General features: G+C 55.7%; 1 protein-coding gene and 1 long non-coding RNA gene across 11 annotated transcripts in view; one reads left to right on the forward strand and one right to left on the reverse strand.

Moving 5' to 3' along the window:
- Positions 1–1,281: 1,281 nt before the first annotated feature.
- LOC311422431 lies at positions 1,282–8,742 on the forward strand. The gene is made up of 2 exons (XR_014685351.1): positions 1,282–8,476; positions 8,515–8,742. It is a non-coding gene; the product is annotated as an uncharacterized lncRNA (long non-coding RNA).
- IGSF9B (immunoglobulin superfamily member 9B) overlaps positions 3,778–15,784 on the reverse strand; it is a 50,106-nt gene continuing 38,099 nt past the window's right edge. Inside the window, exons 19-22 of one of the 10 annotated variants that reach the window (XR_014685345.1) lie at positions 13,496–13,617; positions 12,748–12,991; positions 12,372–12,481; positions 3,778–12,280 (exon numbers count right to left, since the gene is read on the reverse strand). Coding sequence is in view for 4 of the 10 variants with exons in the window: in XM_084495463.1 (XP_084351589.1) it covers positions 12,768–12,991; positions 13,496–13,617 (346 nt within the window). In the remaining 6 variants the exon portion in view is untranslated. Of the gene's footprint in view, positions 12,992–13,495; positions 13,618–15,784 lie in introns of those variants that run through there. The other 9 variants (XR_014685346.1, XR_014685347.1, XR_014685348.1 and 6 more) reach the window with 9 other exon arrangements.

A 15,784-nucleotide genomic window follows, 5' to 3' on the forward strand; every position in this document is an offset into this window, starting at 1 on the left:
CCTGGGGTGGGAAAGGGGGTGAGGAAACCTCCCCTGTGCCCTGTTGGCGTGGGTACAGGGGGGCTGAAGCCTGCTGCCTCTGAGGGTGCAGGCAGGAGGGTTTCCCACCCGAGGGAATGTCAGGATTCAGGCAGCCCCCCCAGAGCCCCCCATCCCAGCACCCCAGAGGGGTTTATTGGGGTCCCAGGTGTTGCCGTGGGTGCTGACCTGGGGGCTTGGACCACCGGCTTGCTGGGAGGCTGGAGGAGCTGCTGCAGGCTCTGCCCGGGGCTCTGCCTGGGGCTCTGCCCAGGGCTCTGCCCGTGGCTCTCCTTGGGGCTCTGCCCAGGGCTCTGCCCGTGATTCTGCCCAGGGCTCTCCTTGGGGCTCTCCTTGTGGCTCTGCCTCGGGCTCTGCCCAGATTTCCAGCACCCTCTGGAACAACCTGGAGAGCAGCTCTTCACCCTGCGAAGGGAGCAAAGCTGCAGGCTGGCTGTGGCTGCACCAGGGGCTGCATCCCAACACGCGGCACTGGCTCAGTCCTCAAAAAAAAAAATGCCCTGGATATAAAGCCCAGGCTCCCCCCAACCCCTGCGGGCATTCTCCTGCCTCATCTTCACCTTGCGCAGACACCAACTGACCGTGGCCAATGCATCCACACCCTCCACGGGGCCATCCTGGAAGAGGGGAACCTGGTGAGCCCCGGGACTCACCCCGGGCCCAAACCTGCCCCAAGGAGCCAGGGGGCACAGCCCCCGCCGCCCCCTGCTCACCGGTGGTGCGCTGTCGGTGGGGATGTGCCCGCCGGTGCCTTTCCGTGCCGCGATGTACGCCAGCCACAGGGACACGATCATCCTGGGCACCCTGCCCCGGGGCAGCCCCCGGCACCGCCGGCACCCCCGGATTGTTGGGTCAGAGCCGGAACCGGCACCACGGGGCTCCCGGAGCAACGGGGAGAAGGGTGGGGGGGACCCGATCCTGCCCCGCTCAGCGTAAAGCTACCACTGCTCCGAGCTGCAGCACCACTTGGAGAGGGTGGCAGGGAGCAAAGCTCTCGCCCCACCAGTGATCTTGCCCCGAGAAAGTCATGAAACATGGATGGAGGTTGGGGAGAAGCGCCTCCACCTCCACCCCATCACACCCGTGGCTGTGGGATTGAGGGCACCCAACAGAATTCAACCCATGGCACCCACCTGACCCCCAGACCCCAAGGGACAAGCATCCTCCCTTCTCTGGCAACAGCCCCAGAGCAGCCCAAGAGCCCCAGCCCAACCCAATGATGTCAAACAGACTTTATTTTTTTTTATTTTTTTTTTTAGCAAATGTTTATTTATATCAAAATACAAAACATTTCTGAAGCAGGGTAATGTTACATGAGGAGCAAGTTAATCAGTTCCAAAACCCATCATTCTCCTACAGAATGGCTAGTTGTACGTAACATCGCAACACCGCCATCATTTCTTAAGTGGGTACATTAGAGGAGAAAAAAAAATAAAAGAAAGAAAAAAAAAATAAGAAGTCAATCTATGAACATGCAATGTTACCAGCAATAAATTGTTAAGTACCCAGCAGGCCTTAAAATCCCAGCAGGTGGAGACCGAGGGACCAGCTACCTCCAGTAAGGCAGGGCTTCGAGCTATTCTCTTCCACTTTTTGTTGGCTTGTCAGCGTTTAGTTGGGAGCCAACACCAGCCCAGGAGCCCGAGGGGCCAGTTTGCCTTGGCAGAGCGGGTTTATTGCTTAGGGCTATCAAAGCAGACGCAGCTCGGGGCCACCCCCAGCAGCAGGCTGGCCCCGGGAGGTCTGCGTTGGCCAAGCTGGAAGATGTAAAAACCCCCCCGAGGCAGGCGGGGAGGGCAGCGAGGAGGTCTCAATTCCCTGCCCGGGGCAGGTTAGCACCCAATTGGAAGGAGAAGAGGGGGGCGAAGGGCCCCAATTCTGCCCCGTGCTGCGCAGGGCGGATGGTGGCTTCCCCTCCCCGCGGCCCCGGGGTCCCTCCTGGAGACCCTTCCCGGGGACCCCGGTGGCACCTGCGAGGCCACCGCCGGTCCCTGCTGCTGGCATTTCGGAGGCCTTCACGAGAACGGAGGCCGAGAGCAACAATACAGATACAGAGAGTATACAGAGCGCAGAGTAAGTGTTCGTATAAGGCTTTGGTACAGCACCATCATGTCTCAGATTTATTTCTAAATCGTTTACAGAAAAAAAAAAAAAAAAAAAAAAAAAGCTCACTGAAAAAATAGTGTTTTGTTTCTCTTTTTTTTTTTTTTTTTTAGTTTTTTAATTATTTTCTCTCTCTCTTGAGGAACATACCTGAAGTTCAAAAAATTAACCCTCTAGTTGCCGTCTGGGCTCGCACCAAATGCTGTTTTTGCTGTGTGCATCTGTGCAAGTTAAGAACTACACAAATCAAACCCAGCTGCTGGAAACTGCTCCGCAGCCAACCCCTCTGCTAGCAGCTGCCCACGGTTCGAAGTGCCCAAGGCAGCACCCAACACCACAGAGATTCAGCAGCCGATCGCTACTTTTAGTTTAAAAAAAAAAAAAAAAAAAAAAAAAGGAAAAAAATAAAAGTCACAACGACAAAGAGTATGGAACCAGCGGTACTAAGGTTTACTAAAGTTTTCTTTATTGTTATTGTTATTAAAAAAAGTCAGTTCCACTGGTTACCATTGAAACAGCACCAAAGAGCACCCTAACGTGTGTTATACATCGTAATACTCGACATTCAAGAAATGGAAACGAGGTTGGATGGTCCAGTCTGTGTGTCAAGAGGCAAGAAATTTTAAAAAATAACAATAAGAGTTGTCCCACACAACCAGAGACCTGTTGAGTTGTAAAGAAAATACTGTAGAGTTAGGAGGAAATGATATCAAGACCTACCTATGGAAGTCTAAGAGGGTTCAGAGACTATAAACCTATCAAAGGGAGTTAAAAAGTCTGCGGTCCCCACAGGGGCTGGGGACCCTCCTATGGAGCTGGCGCACGGATGTAAATTCTCTCTGGATGCCCAAAGGATGGCTCGAGAAACCTACAGAAACGTCGGTGTTTCCGTTTGGTTTCTGTAGGGCTTTCCCATGGGGAAGCACAGAGGGAGCAGGGTCCCCAGAGCTGGGCAGAAGGTCCCACGTCACCTCCAGGGGCACGGGAGCATCCCCCCGGCTGCTTTCTGCCGGCCCCAGGGAGAAGCCGAGGCAGGGTTGTTTCATCAAGTGCTTGGGAAAGCATTTTAAAAAGGAGAAGTTTGGCCTTAAAGTGCATCTGGGAGGGCGCTGGCCTCTCCCAGGCGAGCTGACACCTCTCCGAGCAGCGCCGGGCGCTTTGCCCCACAGCTCTGCCCCTTTCCCAGCAGGGAGAGCCTGGGAGGGGGCAGGAAGCCCCCAGGAAGCAAAGACCCCGCGAGAAGCAAGCTCCCCCCAGAAAGGCGCTCAGCAACAGCGGATGGACGGAGCGGGGTTGTGTGTACCCAAAAAAAATACATAAAATGGCAGTGAGGGGAGCGGGCTGATGCTGGCCCCGCGGCCGCCCCTTGGTCCCGCGGCGCCCAGGGGAGGAGCGGCTCTTTGTGTCTGTTTGGCATCCAGAGGGTTAACGGTACTGTGGAAAGTGTGCTTTGTAAACATTGCTCCTGTTTTTTTGTTGTTTTTTTTTTTTTTTTTTTCTGTAAGTGATTCAAGGGGAGATGGGGAAAAGGAGAAAGCTGCCCACGACCCAGCCCACCCTCCCCCAGAGATACCCCAAAGCCAGCCGGCCCGAACGCCGCCAGGGAGCGGCCACAGAGACGTCCTGTCCCTTCGCTTTCTTTTTCTTTTTTTTTTTAAACATATAAAATACTTCACTTATGTATTTACCGCTAATAAATGCAAGTTAGTTCCATCAAACATGCTTCGCTTTGATATCAAGAAGTGGTGCTGAACAAATCTTGGCTCAATATTAGAAACACCCTCCCCCCGACCCAACCCCAACGAAGAAGACAGAAAGATCATGGAAAATACAGGTGACACCTACGGAGGAGACGGTGCCGCTGCCAGGGGGCCAGCTCCGGGCACCCTTCGCCCTCCCAAACGCGTTACATTCGTGCCTCGGTCGGTTGGGGACGCGGCGAGACAGAAGAAAGAGGTCCTGCGTGCCTGGCACCTCTGCAGGGGGAACTGAGCCCAAAACAGCACCGGGGGCCCCCACAGGGCCATGGGATTGAGCCCATGGAGGGGAGCAGCATCCTCTGGCCCCATTGCGCAGCAATCCCTAAATTCTGTCCCCCCCCAAGGAGAGGAGCAGAGGGATGGCTCCAGCATCTCCCCCAGGCTGGGCTCGGTGCTGAAAGCACAACTGGAGCCTTGAGGGAGCGCAGAGCCCACGGGTGGACGCCCAGGGGGAGATGTGACCCCAAGGGAAACAGCGGGGTCACGGCGAGCATCAGGGGACGTGGCGGGTCTGTATTGCTTTGAAGATAAATCCCAGAGCACCCCCACCACATTCAGGGCGTTGATGAGCCGACCCCTCCATGGTACCCGCGCGGGTAAGAGCAGCCCGCAGGGCCCCGCTCCGCCTCCACGCTCTGAGATCTTCTCTTCCCAAAGAGGTATTTAAGCGCCGGGGCCAGGCCCTACACTGGGAGACAGCACTGAGGCCGCCCAGCCAGGGCTGCAGGAGCACCGAAGAGACCAAATCCCCTTTGCCCACACCGAGGGGGCTGCGCTGGGGTGGCACCGGCTCTGCCCCCCGTCCCCCAGGCGTGTGGGTTTCCAAAGGCAGCGGGGACAGGATGCACGGGGAGCCCGTCCCCACAGCACCCCCACCACGTCCCGTGCCACCGGGCTGCGAGCAGCCACGTCCTTCCCACTGCCGATAGCACCCTTTGAGCTAAAATTCCACTTGTTTCTCTGAAGAAAAATAAAAAATAAAAAGCAAGATGCGTGCCCCTCCGTGCAAGCACCACCGGGCACCATCACCTCGCCACGGCACGAGTCAAGCTGGCAGCAGCCGGGGCTCCGCGGGGAGCCCCCCAACCCCGCTCCTAATTTTATTTTATTTTATTTTATTTTTTCCACTTTTTCTACTGAAGCAGCAAGGCGACAGCGAGCAGCAGCGACGACGACCGCGCGGCGGGACAGCAGGCGAAGCAGAGCACACCACCTCGGAGGGCAGACCCCGCACCAAGCCCCCAGCCTCAGCCAGCCCTCTCCCCCCCCTCACCACCGTATTGCTCAGACAGCACTAGGCATGGATACAAAAATAAAACAGCTATGTGGCTTAGATATATATATTTTTTTATATATATATATATTTGTATATATTTTTTTTTTGTCTATTTATAGGTGGATGGAGAAGCAGAGAAGCCTAAGCGCAATATAATGTAAAAATACTCGCTCTGCTCCCGCTGTTTTAGACTCTTTCCACCTCTGACAGCCTCTCTCATGCTGCACAGAAGTTTCTGACACCTAGTACTAAGGAATTATTTTAAATATTTATTCTCCCCCCCCTTCTAAAATAGAAAGTCACTATATATTTGTATAATTTTATATACAACGCAGTTTCGATACACCAATATCGTTTATTTAGATAGAGATACTGGGGCTCGTTTCTCTGGTCATTTTCTATTTGAAGTGCTGGGTGGGCAGGAATCACAGGGGCTTCAAGACCACAGGGCTGAAGCCTGGGACTTGAGGATGGGCACCCCCTTGGCAGCCCTCTCGGCAGAGAACTGGCACAAAACTCCCCCCCGGGAGAGAAATCGGTATTTCGATGGTAAAGCAAAAACCTGGGCAAATTCTCCTCCCTGTGGCGATGAGCAGGGGCTGGCTGCTGTGCGTGGCTGGAGCCGGTGCCCAGCAGCCCCCTCCCCGTTCCTGGTGTCCCCAGAGCCCCCAGCCTCACACAGGGACACCGCAGGGGACAGGCCTGCGCCCCCCTGCTCCGACCAGTGCAAAAACTAAAGGATGCCAGCCCCTCCGTACCGCACACCCTGCCCCAGTGCAACCAGTATAAAACCCCTATCACCTACCACTACGGCGCATGCTTGCAGCATCCAAACCCCCAAACCCTGAGCAGCCCCTCTGCCCCCTCCCCGTATTCGGTCCTTCATCCGTCCATGCACGTATCAAAAAACACCCAGAGCCCCGGGGATTTGGGATGCTTTGGGCACACGTCCTGAGGTCACCCAGCACCGCTGGGCGAGACACCCGCTGCCACACACGACAAGGGATGGGCAGTTTAGACAGCACAAACCTGCCAGGCCAAAACACAAAGAAATGGGGAAATTGGGGAAATACTGCTTCGTGTGGCCCTAGCTCCTCCCGGTCACTCGGAGAGGGGAGCAGGCTCCATCCTCCAGCTTTTCCCAGAAGCCGTGCAGCCTTTGCATGTAGCAGTGGACGTAATGGAAATAAAGATCAGTGCTAGCTTCCTTCTTTTCTGTGCACAGAAGGTGCCAAATCACACGTGCCATCACTGCTCCCTCAGCCAGCAACAGCCCTGCAGTACCTGGCTCGTGCATTTCCCCTACAGATGTTTTCCCTACAGATTTCAGCAATCACCTCTAATAGGAACCAGCTACACCTCACAGCCTCTCCTCTGCAAGGACAGAGAATGAGAAGCAAAACCACCTAGAAAAACAAAACAAAACTAAGCTGAAGGGTGGAAATGGGAGCCAACATCCCCTTTAAAGGGTTACCCCATGCCCAAGCAGCATGGGGATGGGCTCCCTGGTGGGCGATGAGCATCCAAAAAAAATAATTCGGCCATCCCCATGCCCAGAGCCATCACACGCTTTGCAATTTCAGCCCACGTCATCACTGCCTGCGACCACAGCGGGTCCAGCCTGCCTTTGTGCCCTGCAAGGGGCTCCCGATTCGGTGCGCAAAGCGGCAACGCTGCAGCGCATCGGGCGGGCGAGCTCTGATGTCGCCTCCGGTGTCTTTGTTGGATGAATCCCCTGCCCCAAAAAGTCCTGATAATGAGTTTAAAAAAAGACCCGGCTCCACGCGGCGCCTGGGAGGGAGGCAGAACATCTCGTCCCGCAGAGGAACCGCCGCTGGGACAGCCTGGCCCTGCCCGCGCGGCGCTCCGCAGCCAATTTAGCCGTATCCCTCTCATCTCGTCTGACTCACGCTCTTCTGGGAAGCACAGATGCAAAAGCAAAATGCTTTAACGTGAGTAACCACCGAGCAGCATCTCCATGGATTTTTAGATAAGGGATTCTGCACGGCGTTGCTTTCCCTTTGAAGGATCGCAGTGACACCACAGCTGAGGCAACGTGATGTTTCTTTCCGCTTTAATGCCCCACATGCAGGCAAAAGGCCCCTCGCTCCCACCTTCTGCTCATTATCACGGCCCAGTGATGAGTCATGTACAATGAACACAGCAAAAATAAAGGGGGGGAACATAAAAAAGAAACCTGGTCCTGCGTAGCAGGGATGGGGACGCAGTGAAGGGCAGGCCTGCTGCCACGGGGCAGTGGAGAGGTGCCCTATGCCCATCCGCTCCCAAATCCCAAACCTGGCTGCTCCCACCCCCTGCCCGACTTTGGCCATCCCAATCCCCCCCATCACTACCAACAGAGCTCTAAACACTCTCCCCCTATAGACAAACATTGCCTTTACATGCAAATATACCAGACTTCGCATACATATCTACCCTTGTCCTACACGTCTCTATATATTTATATCTCATATATACATTGCTTTTAGCTCCGGCTCCTTGAAAAGACTTCCTTCCACACAAAAAGCACCAGCTCTGCCAGCTCAGGGCTGCAGCGAGCCCAAGCGGGATGTGGAGAAACCCCTGCAGACTGCAAGCCTTCAGGCCTCCCAGGAAAACCTCCCTGCTCTCTGAAAAAATACCCCAAGCCCAGAAGCACAGCTGAAAACACGTGCCGAAACCAGCCCAAAACTCAGAGAAATCCAAATTCTCCCTCACTGCCTTGAGGAGGAGGGGAAACCAAAATGCCAGGCACATTTCATCCTCACCCAAACTGCAGGATGTGAGCAGCAGTGAGCCAAGAGGCGTGTGTCATGCCCAGGTGCCACAGATGTGACTCAGCCCTCGGATGGTGAGCCGGAGTGCTCGGCACAAGCCCTAAGCCCTCAGCACCCCTGGAGGTAGGCACAGCAGGGCTGTTACTCTCTTTATAGAGATGGGGAAACTGAGGCAGAAGTCCTTCTGGGCAAAGCTTTCCCTGCAGTTTGGCACCTGCCAGAACTCCCTCAAGGGCAGTGACAAGCACAGCGTGGTGGCACTGGATGGGGTGACAAGGAAGCGTGCACAGACACACCAGCCTCGTGCCCACGAGCCACCCAGAACAGCCTCGAAACCCCAAGTGACCAACACACAGCAGCAACAGGGAACTCCCTGCCCTAGGAAAATCACCAGGTACCCACACAAGCACTTCCCAGCACCCCAGGAGCAAACGGGGCCCATTCTGCACGGGGGGCTTCCACATGGAGCCACCCACACCAGCGGCACCGCAAGGTGCCCTCCTGTGCCAGAGGTGCCCCTGGCACCTCCTGGAGCCTTCAGCCCAGGGTCATGGTGCAGGTCCATGAGAGGGCTGCAAAGAGAGCTCCAGGCTCCCATCCTACAGACCCCATCTCAGTGCCCGTGTGCGCAGCCCCAGGCAGGCGCAGGAACGGAGCCCTACCAGCAGCCACAAAGCCCTCCAGCTCTCCCCGCTGGCACTGACTTGCGTTTTCACTCACGTAAACGCTGCAAAACCAAACCATCAAGAAAACAAAACCCAAGCCATCGGTGGGTTTGCACAGCCAAGTTACCTGAAAAATACCTGGCCTAGATCGCTCAACAGCTCCTGCCACAAAACCAGGCAGCACATCTCCGCACTCAGACCTGCCTGCAAAGGGAAAGCACCAACTTTACATGCAGGGTGCACAGGACGGCACCCTACAGCCACCCTTCAAGAGGTCCACACCTCTCTACTTTATCCACCCCCAGCTTGGGGCATCTGTATCCTGCCCGTTTCTCACTTCCTAATGCTCGCAGAACAAACCTGCAGCAGCCTCGGTGCTCCCCCAGCCCCACAGCCTGGCTGCAGCGGGCAGAGCCCACCAGGAACCCCTACCTAGGGCACTGCTCCCACCCACCAGCAGCACCGGGCCCCCAGAGCTGGTGCTCACTGCACGGACACATTGGCACAGCCCATGGACAATGCCCTCATCAGGCACAGAAGCATTTTATCCACCACAGCCCAGCTCGTTGCATGAGACCTAATGGAACACGTCGCGTTTGCGCCATGCAAGGAGGAACCACACGTTTACCACCGCAGCAAGAACCATCTACCTCGGACAAGCTTACAAAATAAGAGAGTTTGGCCCATGAAGATAAAAAAAATCAAGATATATTTTGCAGCATGAAAGAAAAAAGAAAAAAGCAGCAGCAGCCGTGTTTGCAAACAACCAAAACAAAACGGAGTTCAAACAGGGATGGAATGGGGGAAAACGTTTGGCATCGTCTGGCACAGCTTCGATGTCCCAGGTCCGCGGGAGGAGAGGAGAGGAGAGAAACCCCGTAAGGGCATGGAAACCAGAGAGCTGGGAGAAGCGAGGAAGTTGCCAAAGCAAGAGGCGAGCCCATCTGCCAAAGCACGGCCCAGCACGTGGCAAGAGTCTATCAGAAGGTAACTCGGTCTAGCGGGGAAAGGAGGTAAGGATGGTTTAGGGAAGAGACGCGTCCACGAGGCGCCCTGGCGGGATTTCCCACTCCAGCAGCGTGGCAGGTACACGGCTGAAAGAGAGAGGGCTGCAGCTCCAGCCTTTAAAGGTCGAAGACCATGAAAAGCAGGGGGGCCCATCGGCTCAAAACACCTGCAAAAAGGAAAACAAACTCTCAAAAGATTGACCAAGCAAGCTGGCGCGCTCCGTCAACCTTCCCTGCGCTCCAAATCCTCCTCCTTACGGCGGGGACGGGGGCACGGTCCCGAGGTCAAAACCTCAAGAGCCCGAAGACGCTGCCTCGCCCGTAACAAACGGGCATCGCAAATAGCTTGGAAAGCACTCGAAGGAAAAAAGGAAGCTTTCTGCTAGAGAGGTCCAGGCCACGAGAGCGAAAGGACGAGCGAGCGAGCTGCGGCACGGAGCCTACGCGCCCCCCACCCAGCGGGGCATCGCGCCGCGGAGCGTCCCCAGCCCCGCGCGGGGTGAACATCACCTGTGGGGCTCACGTCCACGACCGAGGCACCCGCTCGCCCCATCGGGCATCCTCAGGGAGGCTGGATGCGGCCCCCCACGGCCCCGCGTCCTCTCCGCTGCAACATCAGCCACGGTCTGGGGCAGAAATCAGCTCCTCTCGCACCCACGCCAGGGAGCTGAAGTCACCCGGGCAGAGTTTTTCCCACTGCCGAACGGGCAAATGGCATTAAATCAATTCAGATCCAAGTGGATTCTAGGTAAAGCCCTAAAACACACTCAAATAAAAGAAACACTCGGTCATACTGTTAGCAAAGTCGAAGTCTCGCTCTGGTGGTTGATGGCATTACATCAGGTCACGAGGTTCTCGAAATAAAAAAAAAGAGCCCTGATGCAGGCTTAGGGAGAGAGGCATTTCTGAGCAACCCTCCCTCCTTCCCAAGACAAATCGACAAATCTGCTCACGGTTTGAAGACCACCTAAATGAAGTTGTTAAAGCTTGAAAATATCTCCTTATCGATTAGAGGATTCTGTCAAGTGGTTTGAACCTAAGGCAGGGCTTTGAGATTTGGAAAGACGCGGTGCTCTGCTGCCACTGTCGCAGGTTTCCGAACATCCCGATGGAAGAGGAAGCACAACACCCTGGGAAAACAGAAATTTCTAGGCAGACTGACGAACAGATTTCTACCTAGAACCTCCTGGGGAGCTTGGCTTGTTGGCATTGCCGTCCCCCGACCCCTCGCCCTGGCCAGGCAGGCGAGAGCTCGCACGTTTCTCCAAACATCGAAGCCCTTTGAGGTTCAACCAGCAGCAAGAGCAATAACCAAGGCAAACCACAATTAAAGGCGAGATTGCAGAGCATCTCTTGGCAGTTCTACCTGGGAATAAACTAAAGGTTTGTAAGCAAATGGCAAGCCCATGGCAAAAAAAGATGCCTACAGGCTCTTGGGTTCTCCTGACAATTTCTCCACAGCCTGAATCCACTTAAAGCAAGGATATCCACAGGAAGTACTTGGTATTTATTCCCAGGCAGGCTGGCGGGTTTAGCACTTTACCAGAGAGGAAGAAGTGTGCAAACCTGAATTAAGTGTTCGATCTTACCACTTCAAAAAAAAAATATCTCTAACTATATTGAAGGTAGGGTTCACGTGGTAGTAATAGCACTCAGTACGTAGGTAGCGCTGGCAGCCCGTAGACAGCCAAGTGCTTGACAAAAGTGCTGAAATATGACTTGTCCCCATTTTACAGATGGGAGAACTGAGGCACAGAGAGGCTCGGTGACTTGCCCAAGGCCACACAGTTTGAGAGTGGAGGCGGAGCAGGGAAGAGAAGCCGAAGCCAGGTGTTCTCGGAGCAGGCTACAGCTTCCCTGCCGAAAAAAAGGCCTACGTAACCCAGAGAAACGTCAATTGCCAAAAGGAACCTGCCCTAGGAAGAGGAAATACATTCTGGTGAAGAGTTAGGACAGCATTACCACGAGGGGAACAGCGGGTCTCCTGGGACGGGGCAAAGAGAGGGACAAGTCCCAAAGCAGGTGTCGCAGGTCGCCTGGGCAGCTGGGCTGAAGCAGGAGGAAGGGGCAGGCAGCGAAACCAGCGGCACCACGGGTCAGACCGATGCGAAATGCTGGGCTGAGCTTTGCGAGGCTGCTCGGAGAAGCCGTCCGCCGTGAGCCACGGAGCCGGGCACTTCCCAGCCGCCCTCGCTCGGGATCAGCGAGCTGCCAACGAGAGGCTTTGGGGTCTACGCAGCCCAACCCCGCTCGCTCGCACCCCTACACCGGCGTCGCCCCGTTCTGCAGTTACGGATAAAGATGACAAACGTTACCGTAGGACGAAATCACATCACGGCACGGCACTGGAGAACATTTGCTAGTGATACACGGAGTGTCAGGAAGGATTGATCAAAACCACCCTCATCTAGGCTGACACAAGCCACGCTCGGGGGGAAGACACCCGTGGGTGAAAACAGGCCCATACCTGCGTGCTTGCAAAGTGTTCGGCACACGGTAACAAGGTTAAAGCACAAATGTACAGACAGATTGTGATTTCTCAATCTCAGGCTGGTTTTGAAGCCTTGGGGTCTTTCTGGTTTTCCCTTTCAGAGATCGGTAAGGGAAGATGTCAGTGACATTGTTGTTGCTGTTATCTTCACATAAAGGGAGGCTGGGAAGGGGGAGGCAAGGAGATTTTCACAATTACAGCTTTCCTGGGATTATTTGGTCTCATTCTATCATAATCAGATTCAGGGGATTACCAGTTGTTAGTTGGGCTGGTAGTTTCATGTCAATTAATTACGCCCCGCGTCATTTCTTCCAGCGATTCAGGGCCAGCTGCTTAACTCCACGATTTCTACCTACACGCACGCTGCAGAAGCAGATGTCAAAAGCTCCGCCTGTGCCTTTTACATCTGGAGATCTTTTCCGAAACCAAGGTGCAACACCCCCTGCCCGCCCCACTGAAGCCGTAAGGGGGAGATGCAGATCGGAGCAGCCCCAGGCATCCCCCCTGGACCCCAGCCCACCCCAGGGTCCCCCCCAGCTCATCCTTGCCATGACCCCCCAGCCCGGCGTGCACGCAGACGAGGCTCCAGCTCCCTCCAAACCCCTATTATTATTATTATTTTTTTTAACCTTCTTGGGCCGGCGCGAGGCTAAAGCAAAGTGGCGTGCCCGCTGGGGTCGTCGTGGTCCACGCTGTTGAGGATGGCTGTCTGGTCTTCGGGGAGCTGCCGGTGGCAGAGGTCGTCCTTGAGCGCCGAGAGGCGGGCGAAGGGGTCCTGACGAGGGTGTCTCTTCTTCTTGCGGAGGCAGACAGCTTCGTCAGGCCACAGTACCTGAGAGCTGGGAAGGTGCTGAACCTGGGAGGCAGAGCCGTCTGCGGAGGAGAGGAGGCAGATGGGTGAGAGCCAGTGGTGCCAGGTGTGCCACAAAACAGATTACATCAGGCTCCGGTCCTCCGCCCCATGCCACCCCAAACCCTGTTGCCTGAGAGGTGGGGAAGGGGGAGACTTTGGCTGGAAGGAGAAAGGGTGTTCACAAGGGAGGAAGGGGAAGGTCACCTCGAGGGGAGCGGAGAGAGGAAGAGAGGTCAGGATGGGGGCTCTGCCACGTGAGAAGCAGGTTGGGCAGCATGAAAAAGAACACAAAATCCTAAAGAAAGGCGCTAGAGATAGGTAGATGTTAAAGGATGGAAGAGGAATGCGGTTTGGAGCAGGGGAAGGACAGCGCACGGGGCAAGCAGCCATCCATTTGGGAGGCAGGAGCTGGGCAGGAGGGAGCCCAGAGACCAACCCAGTGCTGGAGCCAGCAGGGACCAGCCTGAGCTGTCCACGGCACACCGAGGGGACGCTGCTGGGGACCGTGAGGTCCTCACACTCACTGGATTGTTTTCTGTTTTTCGAGGAGCCCTTGGATGACTTTTTGGGCTTCTTTATCCGCTGGTATTTCAGAGCTTCGAGCCTCTCAGGTGCAGCAGCGTCCCCGGACGGAGATGGACGTTTTCTAGAAAGGAAAAGCAGACACGCGCCGTCAGTGGCTCCGGGCCACGCTCGGACCGTGGGGTGTCCCAGGCGGGGGGCGGTCGACCCCAGCCAGCTCTGCCATGGAGAAGGAAAAGGTGAGAAGCCCGGGAGGAGGCAGCACGGCCAGCCAGGCATGCCAGGCACACGCTGCAGGAGACGGGAGGCTCCACACGTGTGTGCCACCGCCCCTCCCTCACACCCCCGGCTCGGCTGCGTCACAAAGTCCAAGTGCAGCACCCGGCTCACCTGCCTGCCACGCCGGCACTGCTAGACACAAAGGACGGGGCAGATCCCATGTCCGATAAGGCATTTTTGGGAAGCAGTGGGAAACCCCTTAGGATGGAGAGGGAGGGGGAGACGGAGAAGCAGCACGACAGCCCCGAGACCGGGGCCGTGCGCGACACAGGGCGGGTGACACCGGCGCAACAAACAGGACGGAGGCAGGGATCCTGCCTGGCCCCGCTCACGTGGAAAAGAAGAAACAGGGCCACACGACAGACAGGGACACGAAGGGCACAGCTGGGGTCGGCACCTCGCTCCCAGGTCCCTGCTAGAAGCGACAACAGAATACAGCAGCACGGGAGCTCCTGCTCTGTAAATCCAAGATGCCAGGAGCTGGATGCTCTGGCCCAGCAGGACAGGGCGCACCAGGACTCGGAGACAAAAACAGCAACAAGATTTCATTGCAAGGGACAAGGAGAGGGTTTGCACAGCAATATCTCTGGTGGGAGAGTCAGTATTTAAAAGCAATAGTTTCCCAGACTTAGTCCCCAGGTAGCTGTTGTACAGGAACCTGCTCGAGGTGAAGTGGTCTCCCCTTTGCAAAGGGCTCTTGCTCTATTTTCCTGCACTGTACCTGTTTTTTCCCTGGCCTAGGAGCGGAAGGTAGGACTGCTGTAGAGAGCAGGGCAGTGAAAGAAAACCTTTTCCTTAGGAGAGCAGCTGGTCCAGCTCTCATCTATAACACATCACAGCATCCCCCCTCTCTTCCCCCTGCGATTTACTTTGATGTCTCTCCAAGTTGCACAAACACCTCAGGCCGCACAAGCTGAAGTCTGAGTCAAGGCAGCCAAGCCCCAGGCCAATCTGAGTCAGAGCAACCTGCACACGAGGTGCCCAGAGATGGCACGGGGAGCATCCACAAAGTACCTATCATTGCAACAAAGCCACCCCCTGAAGCCAGGCAGAGAGGAGAGCCTGGAGATTTGAAGCAGCGTGCCTCCGACAAGCCTGCGCTCACCCCGTCCCACCCTGCAGAGAAGGAGATGCACACGTCTGGTCCAACAACCCAGGCACTGCAGGTCAGTGCCCAAACCTTGTCACCAGGTCAGCCACGCAGACAGAGCTGTCAGATAGTGATGAGAGCAGCTCCTGGGTCTTCAGGCTTCTGTGATCGTGGCAGGGCTCAGACACCAGCTCATCCCATCCCCTGCTCACAGCCAGCGTGCTCCAAGTCTCCTCCTCCAGCACCTCTGAGGCTGTGCAGGGCTCCTCATACCTCCAGAGCTATCGGCAGCAGAAATCTGGAGCTCAGCTCTTCCCCAGGGCAGGTTCCAAGTCAGCCACCAGCAAGGAGCGAGTACGTGGCACATCCCCAGCACAGTCACAGAGCGACTCAGCAGGAACAGGAGCCCACATCTTCTAGAGGGCAAACCCTTCTCAACAGGCTGACATCCACCCAAACACAAGACGCTTTTCTTCTGTTCCCACTTCATCACACTTCGGATTATTCACTCCAGGAATTCAGATTATCCAGTCCAAGAAGGCAGGAGCAGCAAATAACCACGACAGGCTCAAAACACAGGGCATGCTGAAAAAAGTGTGCATAGGACACAGCGAGGAGCCCCATGACAGCAGCACCAGCAAGGCACTCCCACCTTCCCCTTTTGACACTGCTGCAGATGAGGAAGGCGATAAGAATGAAGTGAGAATTGTGGCAAGGATGCCAGCTAGGGCACTGTCTGAAAATACCAACAGGTTTGGGCTATACGAGCTTTTTATGTAAACCAATGAATACATCAGCAAGAGCAAACCCAGACCCAGGAGTGATGTGACCTCCGAGAAGGACAGGACCCCTCATTTCCCCAGGGATTTGGGGGGAGCCTCTCCAGCAGAAGGCTTCCCTCTGGAGTCTCCACGTGTGCCAC

This window comes from Aythya ferina (assembly GCF_964211825.1).
Source record: "Aythya ferina genome assembly, chromosome: 22".
Taxonomy (NCBI): Eukaryota; Metazoa; Chordata; class Aves; order Anseriformes; family Anatidae; genus Aythya; species Aythya ferina.